Source organism: Caretta caretta, chromosome 2 (genome assembly GCF_965140235.1).
Source record: "Caretta caretta isolate rCarCar2 chromosome 2, rCarCar1.hap1, whole genome shotgun sequence".
Taxonomy (NCBI): Eukaryota; Metazoa; Chordata; order Testudines; family Cheloniidae; genus Caretta; species Caretta caretta.
The window spans coordinates 88,849,118-88,867,053 of record NC_134207.1 but is presented as its reverse complement, the minus strand read 5'-3'; the positions used below and the strand labels follow the sequence as shown (position 1 = coordinate 88,867,053).

At 44.4% G+C, this 17,936-nt stretch overlaps 1 protein-coding gene across 7 annotated transcripts in view; it reads right to left on the bottom strand.

Moving 5' to 3' along the window:
- MTCL1 (microtubule crosslinking factor 1) overlaps positions 1–14,289 on the bottom strand; it is a 188,127-nt gene extending 173,838 nt beyond the window's left edge. For 6 of the 7 annotated variants that reach the window (XR_007355269.2, XM_048840282.2, XM_048840283.2 and 3 more), the window contains exon 1: positions 14,075–14,289. Coding sequence is in view for 6 of the 7 variants with exons in the window: in XM_048840282.2 (XP_048696239.2) it covers positions 14,075–14,179 (105 nt within the window). In the remaining variant the exon portion in view is untranslated. The remainder of the gene's footprint in view (positions 1–14,074) is intronic. The other variant, XM_048840285.2, reaches the window with a different exon arrangement.
- Between the last annotated feature and the right edge of the window lie 3,647 nt (positions 14,290–17,936).

Genomic DNA, 17,936 nt, shown 5'->3' with positions numbered 1-17,936 from the left:
GCAGAGACCCCCTGTCCACCCGTCCCAGAGACCGCAAGGATGTGCTGGCCGCTTCCAGGAGTGGCACGGGGCCAGGGCAGGCAGGGAGCCTGCCTTAGCCCAGCTGTACCAACAGACTTTTAGCAGCTGGAGTTCGTGATCAACTTTCAGAGGCTCCTCGCAACCTACCAATTGGTGACCAATGATCTAGTCTGACCTCCTGCACATTGCAGGCCACAGAACCTCACCCACCCACTCCTATAATAGACCCCTAACCTCTGAGTGAGTTACTGAAATCCTCAAATCATGATTTAAAGACTTCAAGTTACAGAGTATCCACCATTTACACTAGTTTAAACCTGCAAGTGTCCCATGCCTCATGCCGCAGAAGAAGGTGAAAAAAAACCCCAGGATCTCTGCCAATCATACCAGGAGAAAATTCCTTCCCAAACCGCAGATATGGCGATCAGTAAGACACTGAGCATGTGGGCAAGACCGAACAGCCAGACACCTGGGAAAGAATTCTCTGTAGTAACACAGAGCCCTCCCCATCTAGAGTCCCATCTCTGGCTGCTGGAGATATTTGCTGCTAGCAGTTGCAGATCAGCTACATGCAACTGTAGGCAGTCTCATCAGAACATCTCCTCCACAAAGTTATCACGTTCAGTCTTGAATTTTTGCCCCCACGGCTTCCCTTGGAAGGCTGTTCCAGAACTTCACTCCTCTGATGGATAGAAACCTTCATCTAATTTCAAACCTAAGCTTGTTGATAGCCAGTTTATATCCATTTGTTCTTGTGTCCACATTGGTGCTTAACTTAAATAACTGCTCTCCCTCCCTGGTATTTATCCCTGTGGTGTATTTACAGAGAGTAATCATCTCTCCCCTCAGCCTTCTTTTATTTAGGCTAAACAAGCTAAGCTCTTTGAGTCTCCTCTCATTTCATGAGGACAAGAGCCTGATTCTGCTCCCACTGAAGTCCTCGAAGAGAGAGAATACTGCTTAGGGAAAAGTTAAGTAGTTCTTCTTTCTAGATGTCAGTCTAGTTACACAAACAAAGAAATGGAATTAATGGAGATAAAGCAAAGATTTTTAACTAGAAAACATACAAACAACTTTTTTTTAGATCCAGCCAAATGGAATGTCATTTATGCTTACAATGTATGACAATATAGTCTTCTCATTCTCGAACAAATAAAGATAATTTAGTAGCAACAAACTCAGGAAGCCAAAGATTCAGTAATTGAACTTTTCTGAGTGTAGCCACTCAGGCACAACTTTTTAAGCCAAGAACTTCATTTACTCTTTCTTACACTTTGATTATCTACTTACAAGTATCTGATCATTCTCACATTTATTATTCTGTTCCTAGAGGATAAAAATTTATCCAGGCCCAAAGCGCCTCAGTGAAAACTCTGCAAGTTTTCCAGACTTGGTAGTCTTTGGGTATGTCTACCCTGAAAAAAAAATCCATGGCATAGTCTCAGAGTCCGGGTCAATTAACTCAGGCTCATGGGGCTCAAGCTGCAGAGCTAAAAATAGCAATGCAGACATTCCCACTCGGGCTAGAGCCCAGACTCTGAAACTTGGTGAGGGAGGAAGAGTCTCAGAGCACAGGTTTCAGCCTAAGCAGGAAAGTCTACACTGCTATTTTTGGCCCACAGCCCAAACCTCACAAGCCTGAGTCAACTGACCTGGACTCTGAAACTTGGTGCCACATGTTTTTCTTTGAAGTACAGACATACCCCCAGAGGTTACATCTCCTTCTGTGAAACTATGGCCTGTCTAAACAACACAGTTAGGTCAACGTAAGGCAGTTTGTTTACATTTGAAGGAGATAATACTGCCCACTTCTTGTTTGCAATGTCACCTGTCATGCTTCAACCACAGAGAACATGTGTCCATCCTGATAACGGGTACTGCTTGATAACGATTCAAAGCAGTGCGGATTTATGCATGTTCATTTTCATCATCTGAGTCAGATGCCGCCAACAGAAGATTGATTTTCTTTTTGGTAGTTTGGGTTCTGTAGTTTCTGCATTGGACTTTTAAAACTTCTGACAGCATGCTCCACACCTCGTCCCTCTCTGATTTTGGAAGGCACTTCAGATTCTTAAACCTTGGGTTGAGTGCTGTAGCTATCTATAGAAATCTCACATTCGTTCCTTCTTTACATTTTGTCAAATCTGCTGTGAAAGTGTTCTTAAAACGAACAACATGTGCTGGGTCATCATCTGAGATTGCTATAACATGAAATATATGGCAGAATGCAAGTAAAACAGAGCAGGAGACATACAATTCTCTGCCAAGGAGTTCAGTCACAAATTTAATTAATGCATTATTTTTTAACAAGCGTCATCAGCATGGAAGCATGTCCTCTGGAATGGTAACCGAAGAATGAAGGGACATACAAATGTTAGCACAGTGGTCACCAACCGGTAGACAGTCGCAGAGCCTCTGCCAGTCGATCGCAGTCTCTGGCCACTAACAGTTCGGTGGTGCAGCAAGGCTAAGGCAGGCTCCCTGCCTGCCCTGGCCCTGCGCCGCTCCTGGAAGTAGCCAGCATGTCCCTGTGTGGTGGAGGAGGGGGGTCTCCGCACACTGCTCCTGCCTGTAGGCACTGCCCCGGCAGTGCTATTGGCCGGGAACTGGGAACTGCGGCCAATGGGAGCTGCGGGGTCGGTGCCTGCAGGGAGGGGCAGCACGTGGAGCCACGTGCCTAACCCAGGGGCCGCAGGGACATGCCAGTAGCTTTCGGAAGCGGTGTGAGGCCAGGACAGGCAGGAAGCCTGCCTTAGCCCCACTGTGCCGCCACCCAGGATAACTCCCTCTGGCAGAAGTCTGCACTCCAATCCCCTGCCCCAGCACTAAGCCCCCTCCAACACCCAAACTCCCTCCCAGAGGTTGCACCCCACACCCCCTCCTGCACCCCAACCCCCTGCCCCAGGCTCAGGCTTTCAAACTCTGAACCCCTCAGCCCCAGTCCAGAGCCCACACCCCCTCCCGGATTCCAACCCCCTTCCCCAGCCCGGGAAAACTGAGTGAGGGTGTGGGAGAGTGAGCGACGGAGGGAGAGAAGATGGAGTGAGCGGGTTGGGACCTCGAGGAAGGGGGTAGGCCCTTGGGGCAGGGTAGATCCTGGGTTGCACTTAAATTCAAAAAGTGATCTTGTGCTTAAAAAGTTTAGAGACCACTTGTTTAGCATATCTGACATATAAGTACCTTGCAATGCCGGCTACAAAAGGACCATGCGAACGCCTTTTCTCACTTTCAGGTGACATTATAAATAAGAAGCGGGCAGCCTTATCTCCCATAAATGTAAACAAACTAGTTTGTCTTAGTGATTGGCTGAACAAGAAGTAGAACTGAGTAGACTTGTAGGCTCTAAAGTTTTACATTGTTTTGGTTTTGAGTGCAGTTATACAACAAATAAAAATCTACATTTATAACTTGCACTTTCACGATAAAGAAATTGCACTACAGTACTTGTATGAGGTGAATTGAAAAATACTATTTCTTTTGTTTATCATTTTACAGTGCAAATATTTGTTATCTAATACAATAATATAAAGTGAGCACTGTACGCTTTGTATTCTGTGTAGTAACTGAAATCAGTATATTTGAAGATGTAGAAAAATGTCCAAAAATATTTAATAAATTTCAATTGGTATTCTATTGTTTAACAGCGCAGTTAAAACTGCGATTAATCATGATTATTTTTTTAATCGTGATTATCTTTTTGAGTTAATCACGTGAGTTAACTGCGATTAATCATCAGCTCTACTAATTTTGCACATTGAAAAACATACAAGCAACTTTTTAAATATCCAACAAAATGGAACACAATTTACTCTTATAATGTATGACAATATTTGTTCTGGAATTAGGAGGTTATATATTAAATCAGTGAAAAAAGACAGCATTAACTGCACAAGTTCTAGATAGTCCCTGATAAATGCCAAATTTTTTAAAAGATTCATGAGTTTCAATTTTATGTCATGCCCATTTTCATACTTTAAGTATCTCATAATGTCATTATGTAGGTTGAGACAAGGTAGTTGAGTTAAGGCCCAGGGAAGATAGACGGACAAGATGGGAGCGAAGGAGGGCAGAGAGAGGCTGCCACTAGAGGGTCCCTGGGCTGGGACCCAGAGTAGCGGGTGGGCCTGTGTCCCCCCCTTCCCCCTTACACTGCACCTGGCCACAGAGGAGTGTGGCTTAGACAGACTGCAACTTGCCCCTGAGGTGAGGGGCTAGACTTTGGGGTTGTGGTTGGCCATTGAGATGGGTGCAAGTCAAAGGACTTTTACTGGAGCAACTTCTGTTGGTGGAAGGTAAAGCTTTTGAGCTACACAAGTAATCACTACACTCTTGAATGAACTCACACAGGAAAATGATAAAAGACAAAAACACCATATCACCTGGGCAGATACCTTTTCACAAAGCGATCACACTATACAGCATCTGATCTTTCAATACTTGTCCTCAAAGGAAATCTGTACACCTTCAAAAGGCAGGCCTGGGAACTTAAATTCATAACTCGGCTTGACACCTAAAAACCACGGACTTATCAGGGGCATTGGTATTATGGCTCATTACAACAATTTGTAACACATCACATTGCCTGCTACCCTTAACTGCACACTTCAAACCCTTTATGCATAACAATCTAACCCCCAATTCCCAATTTATTTCAGGTGACTGCCTCCAATATGGCTTACCCCTTCTGCTTACAAATCTGTCCCAACTTGCATTTTTTAGCTCAGAAATTCTGCTTCCTTCCGCAGACCTGTGTAGCTCAAAAGCTTGTACCTTCCACCAACAGAAGTTGCTCCAATAAAAGATATTTTTTCTCCCTGAAAAAGCACAAGAACAAATCCGCACAGACACACCCCTGGAACCCTGACCTGGGGTATTCTATCTGCTACCCAAGATCCATAAACCTGGAAATCCTGGATGCCCCATCATCTCAGGCATTGGCACCCTGACAGCAGGATTGTCTGGCTATGTAGACTCCCTCCTCAGGCCCTACGCTACCAGCACTCCCAGCTAAGTTCAAGACACCACTGACTTCCTGAGGAAACTACAATCCATCAGTGATCTTCCTGAAAACACCATCCTGGCCACTATGGATGTAGAAGCTTCTACACCAACATTCCACACAAAGATGGACTACAAGCAGTCAGGAACAGTATCCCCGATAATGTCACAGCAAACCTGGTGGCTGAACGTTGTGACTTTGTCCTCACCCATAACTATTTCACATTTGGGGACAATGTATACCTTCAAATCAGCGGCACTGCTATGGGTACCCGCATGGCCCCACAGTATGCCAACATTTTTATGGCTGACTTAGAACAACGCTTCCTCAGCTCTCGTCCCCTAATGCCCCTACTCTACTTGCGCTATATTGATGACATCTTCATCATCTGGACCAGTGGAAAAGAAGCCACTGAGGAATTCCACCATGATTTCAACAATTTCCATCCCACCATCAACCTCAGCCTGGACCAGTCCACACAAGGGATCCACTTCCTGGACACTACGGTGCTAATAAGTGATGGCCACATAAACACCACCCAATACCGGAAACCTACTGACCGCTATTCCTACCTACATGCCTCCAGCTTTCACCCAGGCCAGGCCACACCACACGATCCATTGTCTACAGCGAACCTCTACGATACAACCACATTTGCTCAGACAGAGACAAACACCTACAAGATCTCTATCAAGCATTCTTACAACTACAATACCCACCTGCTGAAGTGAAGAAACAAATTGACAGAGCCAGAAGAGTACCCAGAAGTCACCTACTACAAGACAGGCCCAACAAAGATAATAACAGAACGCCACTAGCCATTACCTTCAGCCCCCAACTAAAACCTCTCCAACGCATCATCAAGGATCTACAATCTATCCTGAAGGACGACCCATCACTCTTACAAATCTTGGGAGACAGGTCAGTCCTTGCTTACAGACAGCCTCCAACCTGAAGCAAATACTCACCAGCAACCACATACCCCACAACAGAACCACTAACCCAGGAACCTATCCTTGCAACAAAGCCCGTTGCCAACTGTGTCCACATATCTATTCAGGGGACACCATCATAGGCCTAATCACATCAGCCACACTATCAGAGGCTCGTTCACCTGCACATCTACCAATGTGATATATGCCATCATGTGCCAGCAATGCCCCTCTGCCATGTACATTGGTCAAACTGAACAGTCTCTATGTAAAAGAATAAATGGACACAAATCAGATGTCAAGAATTATAACATTCATAAACCAGTCGGAGAACACTTCAATCTCTCTGGTCACTCGATTACAGACCTAGAGATCGCAATATTACAACAAAAAGACTTCAAAAACAGACTCTAACAAGAGACTGCTGAATTGGAATTAATTTGCAAACTGGATACAATTAACTTAGGCTTGAATAGAGACTGGGAGAGTATGTATCATTATACAAAGTAAAACTATTTCCCTATGTTTATTCCCACCCCCCACTATTCCTCAGACGTTCCTGTTAACTGCTGGAAATGACCCACCTTGATTATCACTACAAAAGTTTTTCTCCCCCCACCCCCCGCTCTCTTGCTGGTAATAGCTCATATTAAGTGATCACTCTCCTTACAGTGTGTATGATAACACCCATTTTTTCATGTTCTGTGTGTATATAAAACTCCTCACTGTACTGTCCACTGAATGTATCCGATGAAGTGAGCAATAGCTCACGAAAGCTTATGCTCAAATAAATTGGTTAGTCTCTAAGATGCCACTAGTACTCCTTTTCTTTTTGCGAATACAGACTAACACGGCTGCTACTCTGAAACTAGAGATGAATATGCCGCAAGTAGATTGTTTTTGATTTAATCAAACAATAGTACTTTTGCCTTTTTCAAAATGTGCCAATGACCTGCAAGTTCCCTGCATGCCTCAAATTATTATTCAGCTGTCAAATTGTCAAGCCAGTTTAAAATTCCTAAATTGATCCTCAAATGTTGATATCAGTTGAGAGCAAGCAGTATTACATTATCATCCTGTATGTTGGTTGCACAAAACAATTTTAGAATTCTGACAATTCTAACATGATTAATACCTGTGATTTTAGGGAAGTTTTGCTTTTCCACAGTGGAAAACAGAAAGCAGAATTAAACATTTGTTTATGTTTATGCAGTTTATGTATTTTATTCAAATAATCAGAGCTATTCCTGTTTCAGTACATTTCCTTAGCTGCTACCATTTGAACAGTTGGAGTAGTCATCTGGCTAGTGCAATGTTACTATAATCTACTAAAACCTACAGACAGAAACTATTGTCTATCACATTATACAAATAATCCACTCTTCTGCCCCCTGGACAATTAAATGTTTTCAGCAGAGCCACAGCTGTGGCTAACAAGGCACATGGACCTACTGCCATTGTTTACCAAACTGACATTTCATTCTAACAGCTGACTGACCCTGTGTCTGAAATGATTTACATTATTTTGATGCCTAGGGTTATTACCTCTATTCTTCCACATGACTAATGCATATTAGGTGTGGAAAGGGGCATGTCAAAGAAAGACCACAATAACTTTTTCTTTACTAACCTTTGTAACCCTTGCTAAATGAAAAAATAGTCACATCAGTTCTGATCATTCTTGCCATATAGAAATCCTACGACACACACCAAGTTACTGTAGGTCATTGAATGAAACTACAATATAGTCCATGTGCAGTATATTGATCCAAACACCTTTGTATGTCATTTTCAAACACATGATCCAGAAGCATTGAATTGAGAAGGATTACAATGTAAAAGAAGCTGAAAGTTGTGAAGCATAGCATAACTATGTCATACGTATTGTAATTTTTAACAAAAATTAATATTCCCACCCAGGAATATCCCCTTTTCCAACGAAAGACAGCATGAGTCACTGCTTCACTGCTAAGAAACAGTAAGAAAGACAAAGCAAGACATTCATCTACGAATTTAAGTGCTATTTTAGGGGATATGCTGTTTGTGAGAACAGTTTCTGCTAGCCTACAGTGTAGCAACATTCATGACATTTTCAAGTTATGCTACTGGATACACAGTGAAATTACCCAATACTGTATATGTGAGAAAGCACTAGTTGCACTTTAATGATTGTAGTAAGTGCTCAAGTTTTGCTCAGGACCTTTTTGCATACACTGTTCGTGAAGCATGCAAAGTACTTAAGATGGGAGGATTTGTAAAGCAGCATCTTTTATCAAGATAAATATTAAAAGGTCCACCTTTATTTCTGAATAGCAAAATCTATTATTTAAAGTTATCACTATTTCCAATAAATTTCTTTACTTAAAATAAGCATTTCCTTAATTCATTTGATTTGAATTAATCTGATGTCAAGAGTAAGCACGGAAATTTTGAATTACTAAAATTTGGGCCTTGATACTGGTGCCACTAAGCCAGTGGTAAAACTCTTACTGATGCGAAAGGGAGCAAGAGAAAACCCTTTAAGGTCCAATCTTGCATCACTGATTTCAAAGAGCACCAGATCAAGCCCTTAGTGAGTTTTCTCTCTCTCTCTCTCTCCCCCAGGACTAGTATATCATTTATCCTCTTCCATGGACTGCAGTCTGCAAAGTAAACCTGAAAAGTAGTAATAACTTACATATGTATCACTTTAATATTCTAAACAAGGTTGATTTAAAAACATTTAGGTACATTTGAAGCTCAGCTTCTTCTAGGGCTTATTCATTTATTAAAATTTGTTCTCTTAGCTTTTATTCTCCTTCTGTCTGAATGCTTTGTGGTTTCACTGTCTCAGCAGTCGTGACATTTCACAGCGGATGTGACAACTTTGCCTCAGAAAATAACATGTTACCTTTTGTACGCTATTGGAAGGTTCCATTCTTTCTGTATAGATTAAATAAAACTACCTAGGCAAAGAGGTTTGCTAAAACACATGAAAATGAGTCAATTATGAAATTCCATCACAATATAAGAACCAGATGGTGATGTCCTGGTATACTATGGATTTTAAACCAGGTCCTCTGGCCTGTTGGTAAAATAAACTAGTCTGATTTCAAAGGAATTGATTTGCTTGAGATCTAACTTTATTTAAAATACAAGACAAAAATCCGCCTTTTTTAATCTTACAGTTTACACTTCTTGAGATGCTTATGTGAAGGCTAATACATTGAAGAAATAATGAAATATAAGGTTCCTGGTTTTGTGTGTTTTTACATTGGTAATTTTAAAAACTGGTATTCTAGATAATTTTTCTAATTATTATTATTTACTGGTTTATAATACTCAGAATTCTGACAGATAATTTAGGGCTTGCCTACATGGTGAAGTAAGGTACTCTCCTGAAGGGTGAGGGGGGGTAGTTTCTAATGTGCACTAACATGTTGCGCATTAATTAGTCCATGTAGACCTCACTGGTGCGCACTAAAGGTTCCCTAGTGTGCTTTAATGCAGTGCTGTTTGAAACAGCAGTAAGTTAATGTATACTTAGGGAACTTTTCGTGTGTAACAGCAGGCTCTACATGCACCAATTATTGCACAACACGTTAGTGTGTTTTAGAAATCACGCACTTCTTGAGCACATAACCCCGCCGTGTAGACAAGCTCTAAGAATAGAACAAAGATGACCTGAAGAACTTTTAGACATAGTTCAAAGGATGGGGAAGAGGTAAAAGATGGGCGTTACAGCAGTGAGATTATGCAGCTAGATCTTTGTCCTGCAAAGATTTACACACAGGCTTAGCTTTACATGCTGTAGTAGGGTACTCCTGGGGCCAGATCCTCAGCTGGTGTAAACTGGCATAGCTAAACTGAAGATCTGGCCCACTGTGTGTCCAGTTAAGCACGTGCTTTCCTCTTTGCAGGACCAGCACCTTACTCAGCAAACACTTGTGCACAGCATACTGGAGGGGAAAAAGAGAAGGCATTTTAAAAATATAAATAGAAGTAAATAATTCTGTTTGTTGATTCAATTATTTTTAATTTCCATAAATATTTAGCATTATAATAAAACTGACTGAAACAATACCATGATCCGAAGCTTTTTTGTAAGAATATATACCGCATATCAGATTAGCACCCAAAACGTTCCTTCAAATTATCTGCACCAACTGCCATGTCCCAGCTGGTAGGAGGGAAACGGGTGAGTGGATAGTGATGGCTGGCCTTGCCTTCTGGACTACACACAAGAGAATTCAGCAAATGAACATGTTCAACAAATTAATGGTATCTTTTGGGATTTATCTCATCATTTGTTCATCTATGGCTGACAGTTTACCCATTATTCTTTAAACCACCTTCCATTAAAGCAGAAAAAAAAGCTAGCCTCCGTATCACAAGGGAAAGTAGAATTTTAAGCAAATTATATGTATGTAATGGTAAAAAAAACCAAAACCTAGCTGACCACATGTACAATGCTGTGGTTCTGATTTTTAGAATGGGAAAATGTTTTTATGAATACACGCTAAAAAGTCAACATTCAAGTCAAGCAGAGTACGCAGCTGTTGGACCCCAACTGCTGCAGGTGATAACTCAAAATGAAGCACAGAAGACTAGAACTATAACCCAGAGGAAGTTTGAAATGATGTTGAACTGATTTCTTTAACACAGGAATTGCCTCACTGGACCAGATCGATGGTCTGTCTCATCCAGTCTCCCATCTCTGACAATGGCCAGCACCAGATGCTTCAGAGGAAGGTGCAAAAAACTTCACAATAAGCAGTTGTGTGATAATCTGCCCTCCCACATTAAATCTCCTCCTAATCCTTAATAGTTACAGATTGTTTTAAACTCTGAAGCATGAAGTTTAATATATTTTCCAGAATTTCTTAGTATTAACTTTGGATATCCTTGTTATCCATATAATTGGCCAATTCCCTTTTTTCATATAATTGGATTTTGGTTTCAAAGACATCCCATGACAATGAATTCCAGAGTTAATTACTTGTTACATGAAAAAATATTTCCTTGTATTGGTTCTGAATGTTCCACCTTTCAATTTAATTGAATGTCCCTGCCCTCCATTCTTGTGTTATGAGACAAGGAGACCAAAAATCTGACCAAAAATAAAAAAAAAAAAAATTTATTTGAGCTTTCATGAGCTACAGCTCACGTAGCTCGTGAAAGTTTATGCTCAAATAAATTTGTTAGTCTCTAAGGTGCCACAAGTACTCCTTTTCTAAACAAATTTGTATCAATTGCAAGTTTTCCTACGTCAATGCTCTCTCCCCTTTCCAAATCATGAGCAACACTGGACCTACAGAACCTTGAGGCACCCTGTTGTTAATTCTTTGCTATGATGAACATTGTTTCCGATATCTTAGGTCTGGTCTACACTACAGACCTATATCAGTATAGCCATGTCACTCAGTAGTGCGAAAAATCCATACCTCTGAGCAATGTCATTATATCAACCTAACCACATGTAGACAGTGCTATGTTGGCGGGAGGACTTCTCCCATTGATATAGCTACCGCCATTCAGGGAGGTGGATTAACTATGACAATGGGAGAGAGCTCTCCTGTCGGCATAGAGTGTCTTCATTAAAGCACTACAGCAGCGTAAGTGCATCAGTGCAGTTGCACTAATGCAGTGTTTTAAGTGTAGGTTTGTCCTTAGTCAAATCACTAGAGTTTCATAATCCTTGTCCCTCTTTCTGCCAATGTATCATCCTTCTCGCCTTCAGGGTTACCCAATTCACCTGTTCCTTGGGCCCTGTTCTGGTGCAGTCCTTACTCAGATAAAACGCCTACTGGCTTCAATGGGAGTTTTGTTTGAGTAAAGCCTACAGGATGAGGCTTTTGCAAAACCAGAGAACAAAGATCGTATCCACCAGAAGCAGTGGGTAACCACACATACTGTACAATTAGCTCAGTTTATTTTATTTATAGATCTTTATGAATGTAGTCTCTTTGCCATACCAAAAGATCATACATATGTACATGTCCAGTTAAAGGTTCTAGGGGATCAGTTCAACTGGTAGCATTCCCAAATAGAGGGGGTAGAATTAATACATAAATGAGAGGGGGCAGAATTAACACAGAAAAGTATATTTTTACACTAGGATAATAGTGTAAATATTCCTTTAGTTGTTGATCTTGATCTCAGCCAGAACCTGTTAGTACTTCACAATTAATGACTTGGGTTTGCTGTAATAAAGTAATATAACAATGGACAGTATAACACTAAGTCATTGTTTCCATTTCAAATGAAAGAGAAAAAAGTTTAAGAAAAGCTAAACAGTGGAAGATATTTCCTGTGTATTCAACAGAGAAAGCATAATGCTTTGGATAGAAAGAAAGTTTAGGGATTGTTGAAATATCACACACCAGCTAAGCATACCAGCCTTACAGTGCACACTGCACTAGATTTATATGCATCCAGAGATTCCACAAAACAGGCTTTTATAGAGAAACATAGAATATCAGGATTGGAAGGGACCTCAGGAGGTCATCTAGTCCAACCCCCTGCTCAAAGCAGGACTGATTCCCGACTAAATCATCCCAGTCAGGGCTTTGTCAAGCCTGACCTTAAAAACTTCTAGGGAAGGAGATTCCACCACCTCCCTAGGTAACACATTCCAGTGTTTATTTTCACTACCCTCCTAGTGAAAAAGTTTTTCCTAATATCCAACCCAAATCTCCCCCACTGCAACTTGAGACCATTACTCCTTGTTCTGTCATCTGCTACCACTGAGAACAGTCTAGATCCATCCTCTTTGGAACCCCCTTTCAGGTAGTTGAAAGCAGCTATCAAATCCCCCCTCATTCTTCTCTTCTGAAGAGTAAACATCCCCAGTTCCCTCAGCCTCTCCTCATAAGTCATGTGTTCCAGTCCCCTAATCATTTTTGTTGCCCTCTGCTGGACTCTTTCCAATTTTTCCACATCCTTCTTGAAGTGTGGGGCCCAAAACTGGACACACTACTCCAGATGAGGCCTCACCAATGTTGAATAGAGGGGAACAATCACGTCCCTCGATCTGCTGGCAATGCCCCTACTTATACATCCCAAAATGCCATTGGCCTTCTTGGCAACAAGGGCACACTATTGACTCATATCCAACTTCTCGTCCACTGTAACCCCTACGTCCTTTTCTGCAGAACTGCTGCCGAGCCATTCAGTCCCTAGTCTGTAGCGGTGCATTGGATTCTTCCGTCCTAAGTGCAGGACTCTGCACTTGTCCTTGTTGAACCTCATCAGATTTCTTTTGGCCCAATCCTCCAATTTGTCTAGGTCCCTCTGTATCCTATCCCTCCCCTCCAGCGTATCTACCACTCCTCCTACATTAGTTCCTTATCTGCCCTTTTTAGCTTTGCCATGGCACTACATCTTCACACTGCTGTCAAAAGGTCACATGCTCATGTACTTATACTGTGTGTCCATATTTATTTTACACGGCTTTGGTGAATATAACATGTAAAATTGGAACATTGATTTTGGTGGGTGATTTACTCCCAAGAGATGCTCACTTTAGTTCGGTTTCAGAAAAATAGCTTCTCAATTCAGACTAACACAATTACTGCATTTTAATTAAAGAATCCAACCCTTATTGTTTCTATTGCAGCACACTGGCTTGGAGAAATGTGCTGGATTCCTTTCAGCAGAAATCCCAATACAGCAGACCTTTGATGGAAGACTACATTTTTTGAGAATCAAAACATAGCCTTCAACACCCCACTACTTCCAAAAAGTTTCACCCAGCCCACTACAATGCTTTGCACTGGAGACCAAGGATCGCAGCCGTTAGAGCCACTATGGATAGCCCCTAAGTGCCAGTTTTACTGCACTGTCCAATGGTTGACGGGGAAGTGCCCAGCAAGGGACATCCACACATCCCCCAGTATGACCCCTCTACACCACGAGCACAACCCCCACCCCACTTACCTGGAGCGGGAAAGCACCCAGCAATTGCCATCTACCCCCGATGCACGCACATACCCTCACCCCTCCAGCCCCAGCCCCAGCCCCAGCCAGCCACCCACACCTGCTCAGCCCCAGGTCCCTGGAGGGGGAAGGTGCCCACCGCCTCCCTGGGCTGGGGGGATGCGCCCACCCGCTGGCCCCTCCCCCAGGCACAGGCGCTGTTTACCTTGAGATAGTCATTTTCCGAGCGCAGCTCCTCGATCTCCCGCAGCAGCTCCTCCTCCGCCGCCGGCGGCTGGCAGGGGGCGGACGCTTGGCTGCCCAGCCGCATGTCCCCTCTGCCGGGCGCCTTCTCCGCGGCTCGCCCCCAGCTCGCCTCTTCTCCCTCGGGCGCGCCGCCTTTGCCCGCCGCGGGGGCGGGCGAGGCGGCCCGCGGGCTGCAGGGCGGAGCCGGCTGCGCCGCCCCTTGGCCGGCGGGGCTCTCCGGGGAAGGCTGGGCGCCCAGCGGGTGGCCGGCCCCGGGCAGCGGGGTGCCCGCTCGGTCCGGGGCAGGCAGCTGCTCCCGGTCGCTGGAGCCGGTGCCGGACTCGGCGTCGCTGCTGGCGGCCTGGGCCGGTCGCTGCTCATCGGAGAGCGGCTCGGAGGGGCAGTCGGACAGGTCGGAGCTGCTGTCCGTGTGGCTGAGCCTGGCCGGAGCCGCCCCGGCCGCATGGCCGCTGCCCAGCCCGGGCTCAGCGGCCGGTGCCAGGGACCCCCCCTGCTGCGCGGGGGCGCCTCTCTTCCCCTTCCTGCCTTTGCCGGGCGGGTGGCCCGGCTCCCCCCCGGCCTGCCTGGCCCCGGCCTTGCCGCCCCCCTGCTCCTGGCCTCGGGCCGCCTTCTTGCTCCACAGGGAGGCTTTGGCGCTGCCCGCTCGGCCGCCCGTCCCGGCTGGTGCCGCTGCCTTTGCGCCCTGGGAGCCGCTGCGCCTGGAGAGGCGGCTCTGGGTGGCCAGGAGCCCGGCGGATTGAGGCGGGGGGCCCGGCTGCTGCGGCTTGCCCGAGAGGCTGGGGGATTTGGGCGGCACCGGCGGGGGCTTGGCAGACGACGCCCGGCCGTGGAGATCCTTGAGGAAGGGTCTGGCCGGGGAAGGGGCTCGGTTCAGTCTCTTCTTCTCAGCGTGGGGGTGGTGGTGGCCCTGCTGCTGCTTCAGGTTATCACTCGGGCTGGTGCCATTTAAAGTCTCCATGGTCCAGGCAGAGGAAGAAGCAGCCGCAGCCCTGCGGGTGTCGGGCACTTGAGGCTCTCTACTCCTGCCCACCCACAGGAATAGCAGCAGCGGCGGCAGTGAGCCTCCCGGCAGAGCGCAGCAGCACGAGCAGCCTCCCCCAGCCTTGCCGTTTGTTCTCTCATCACTTCTGCTTCTCCCCAACCACAAGCCTCACACTTTTCTTCTTTAGACCTCCTCCCCCCCCCCCTCAGCTGCCCCTCCTCAGCCCCCACCCTCGTCTGTCTCTTTTAGGCACTGGCTTGTTTCAATAAAATGAAGGCAAATCCCTTAGTGGCAGCCGCCTCCTCCTCCTCCTGCCGCTCTCTCCTCTCTCTGGATCAGCTTGATGCAGCTCAAGTTATTTTGCAGCCCGAAAAATCGACTCGCTTTTCCTTTGGTCCGATGCAAATGACTATTTTCCAGGTTCCTTCGCTTCTTTTCCCTTAGCTTACAAACCATCATTCATCAGACTCCAGCGGCTACCCCCATCTCATTCCCATCCCTCCTTCTCTCTCGCCTGCACCCTCCAATCTTCTCAGGGTCCTTCCTCCTGCTGCTGAAATAGAGAAACTGCAAACGCTGCTGTCTGTCTCTCCAGTCCTGACGCTTTCCCGGTCTGTGCGCATGATCCTCCTCCCTCTGTCACTGAGCCAAACTGCTCTATGCAAACCACTTTTTCCTAGAACTCCCTGTATGCGTTTTTATAAGGGTTCCTGGACCAGTTACTACCTATAATAATCCCAGATTTGAGGGAATTTAATTCTTCAGCCATTGGCTACGTACTATTTCAGGTTACAGAGTAGCAGCCGTGTTAGTCTGTATCCACAAAAAGAAAAGGAGGACTTGTGGCACCTCAGAGACTAACAAATTTATTTGAAAAAAGAAAAGGAGTACTTGTGGCACCTTAGAGACTAACCAATTTATTTGAGCATGAGCTTTTGTGAGCTACAGCTCACTTCATCGGATGCATACCGTGGAAACTGCAGCAGACCTGAAATTTATTTGAGTATAAGGTTTCGTGAGCTACAGCTCACTTCATCTTTTTGTTAGCGTTCACTGCTTTGCAAAGAATCTTTCCCCATAGGTTTGCCACAACAAAACAACAACAATCGGCATTATATCTTTGCTGAAGAGACAAAGTACCCCCCAAGCAGGTCTAATTATCCAGAGGATAAGCAAGTAGCTGGCTGCTGAAATCAAAAAGGCATGGAACAGTCCCTTTGGTGCCTGCTGGATACATTGGTAGAAAACAGTAGTAGTTAAATTTGGAAGGCATCTACATAGTAAATGAAAGGAAGGAGGGAGTTAAGCACAGAAGGGGCCCACCCAATCTAGTGGTTAAAGCACAGCAGTGAGAGTCAGGAGATTTCTGTCTCTTCTGCTGACTCACCCTGGCTCAGTGTCCTCATCTGTCAAAAGAAGATAATAAATAAATACTTATCTAACAAAGGTGTTGCGAGGCTTAATTAATTCGGTGTAAAGCTCTGAATAGAAGGCTCTTTCAAAAGTGCCTATGGGAGTTAGTGGTCCAGCTCTCAAGTCACTGGAAGTTGAGTGCTTAACATTCTTTGGCACTGTTGAAACTCTCACTCTATATTATTAGAAATACAACGTATTACTGAGAAAGGTGGAAGCCACCAGGCACCGCTGAATGTAAGAGAGCCAGATAATCACTCCTCCCTTGCAGAGTCAATGTACACTAGCCAAGTGACCAATGGATAGCACCTGCCTCTGAGTTCAAGTGCCACACTAGAATTTTGATTTATATCTATATCTGCTGCTGCAGTGCAGTAGAGAGGGGGTTGCAGTCTTGGTACCATTCTCTGGATGAGATATTCAAGAAACTGGGGTGATTTATGGCTTTAACGACCGCTTGGCACTTTTATTTATTAAAGAATTGTGATAACTGGTATCCTGCGAGAAGTTTACTCTTTCAGTAGAAGAGGTTTTTATGGCCAAGAGTATGTATGAGCTATCGCTGAGTATATAAGAGTTGCCTGTGCCTATACAGACATTGTATTATTTTGTAAAGCATGTGATTATGAAAGACTATATAAAACAGAATTGTACTGTATGTAATAAAACTGGTGTCCACAACCATTTGCAGGCACCCCTGCAGTAAATCCCCATAAAGGTGTCTTATATATGTTTGGGTGGCTAAATTCTAGAATAGAGAGCTTGCTTAGTGACAGTCTTAAACTGTTACCATTCCACTGGAGGTTATCTGCAGCCAAAGCAGTTTGTGCTTTGCTTCTGGCTCGGTTGTGTTGTTGCTTTTGCTCAGATCTAAAAAAAGGGCCTGAAGAGTCTCTATAAGGGGACAGCACTTTGGAGAAGGCCTGATTTAAAGGTCTGAGGAAATCATGGAAAGTCCATGGGTGAATTTCTCTCTTCTGCTAATAGGGCCACCAGGTCCAATACTTACTGAAGTGAATGGGAGTATTTTAAATTATTTCAATGGGCATTAGTTCAGACCCTTAATATGAGGTAGATAATTAATATATTTTACTTGAGAACGTTAGCTTCTTTTTCTGCTTACAATTTCCTCAGTTGGGGTCACCATTGGAGGCTCAGCTATAGAAAAATGGACTGCTTTTTCCTCTACAGGCACTTCTTCTAAGTCATCTTAGGAGGCATTTTTGAGCAGTGTGACAAAGTTTGCACTTGCTGCTGCCTGTCTGTGCATGTCCTACACAAAAAGAGAAGACTGGTCTCTAGAGACATCAGGCCAGCTAACTTTGCAAGCATCACAATTCACACAACGTATTTTAAAAAACCAAAAACATGTTTTTAGCTTTAACCCAGCCCTTCTATTCTAGCACATAAAATCAGCATTCAGTGA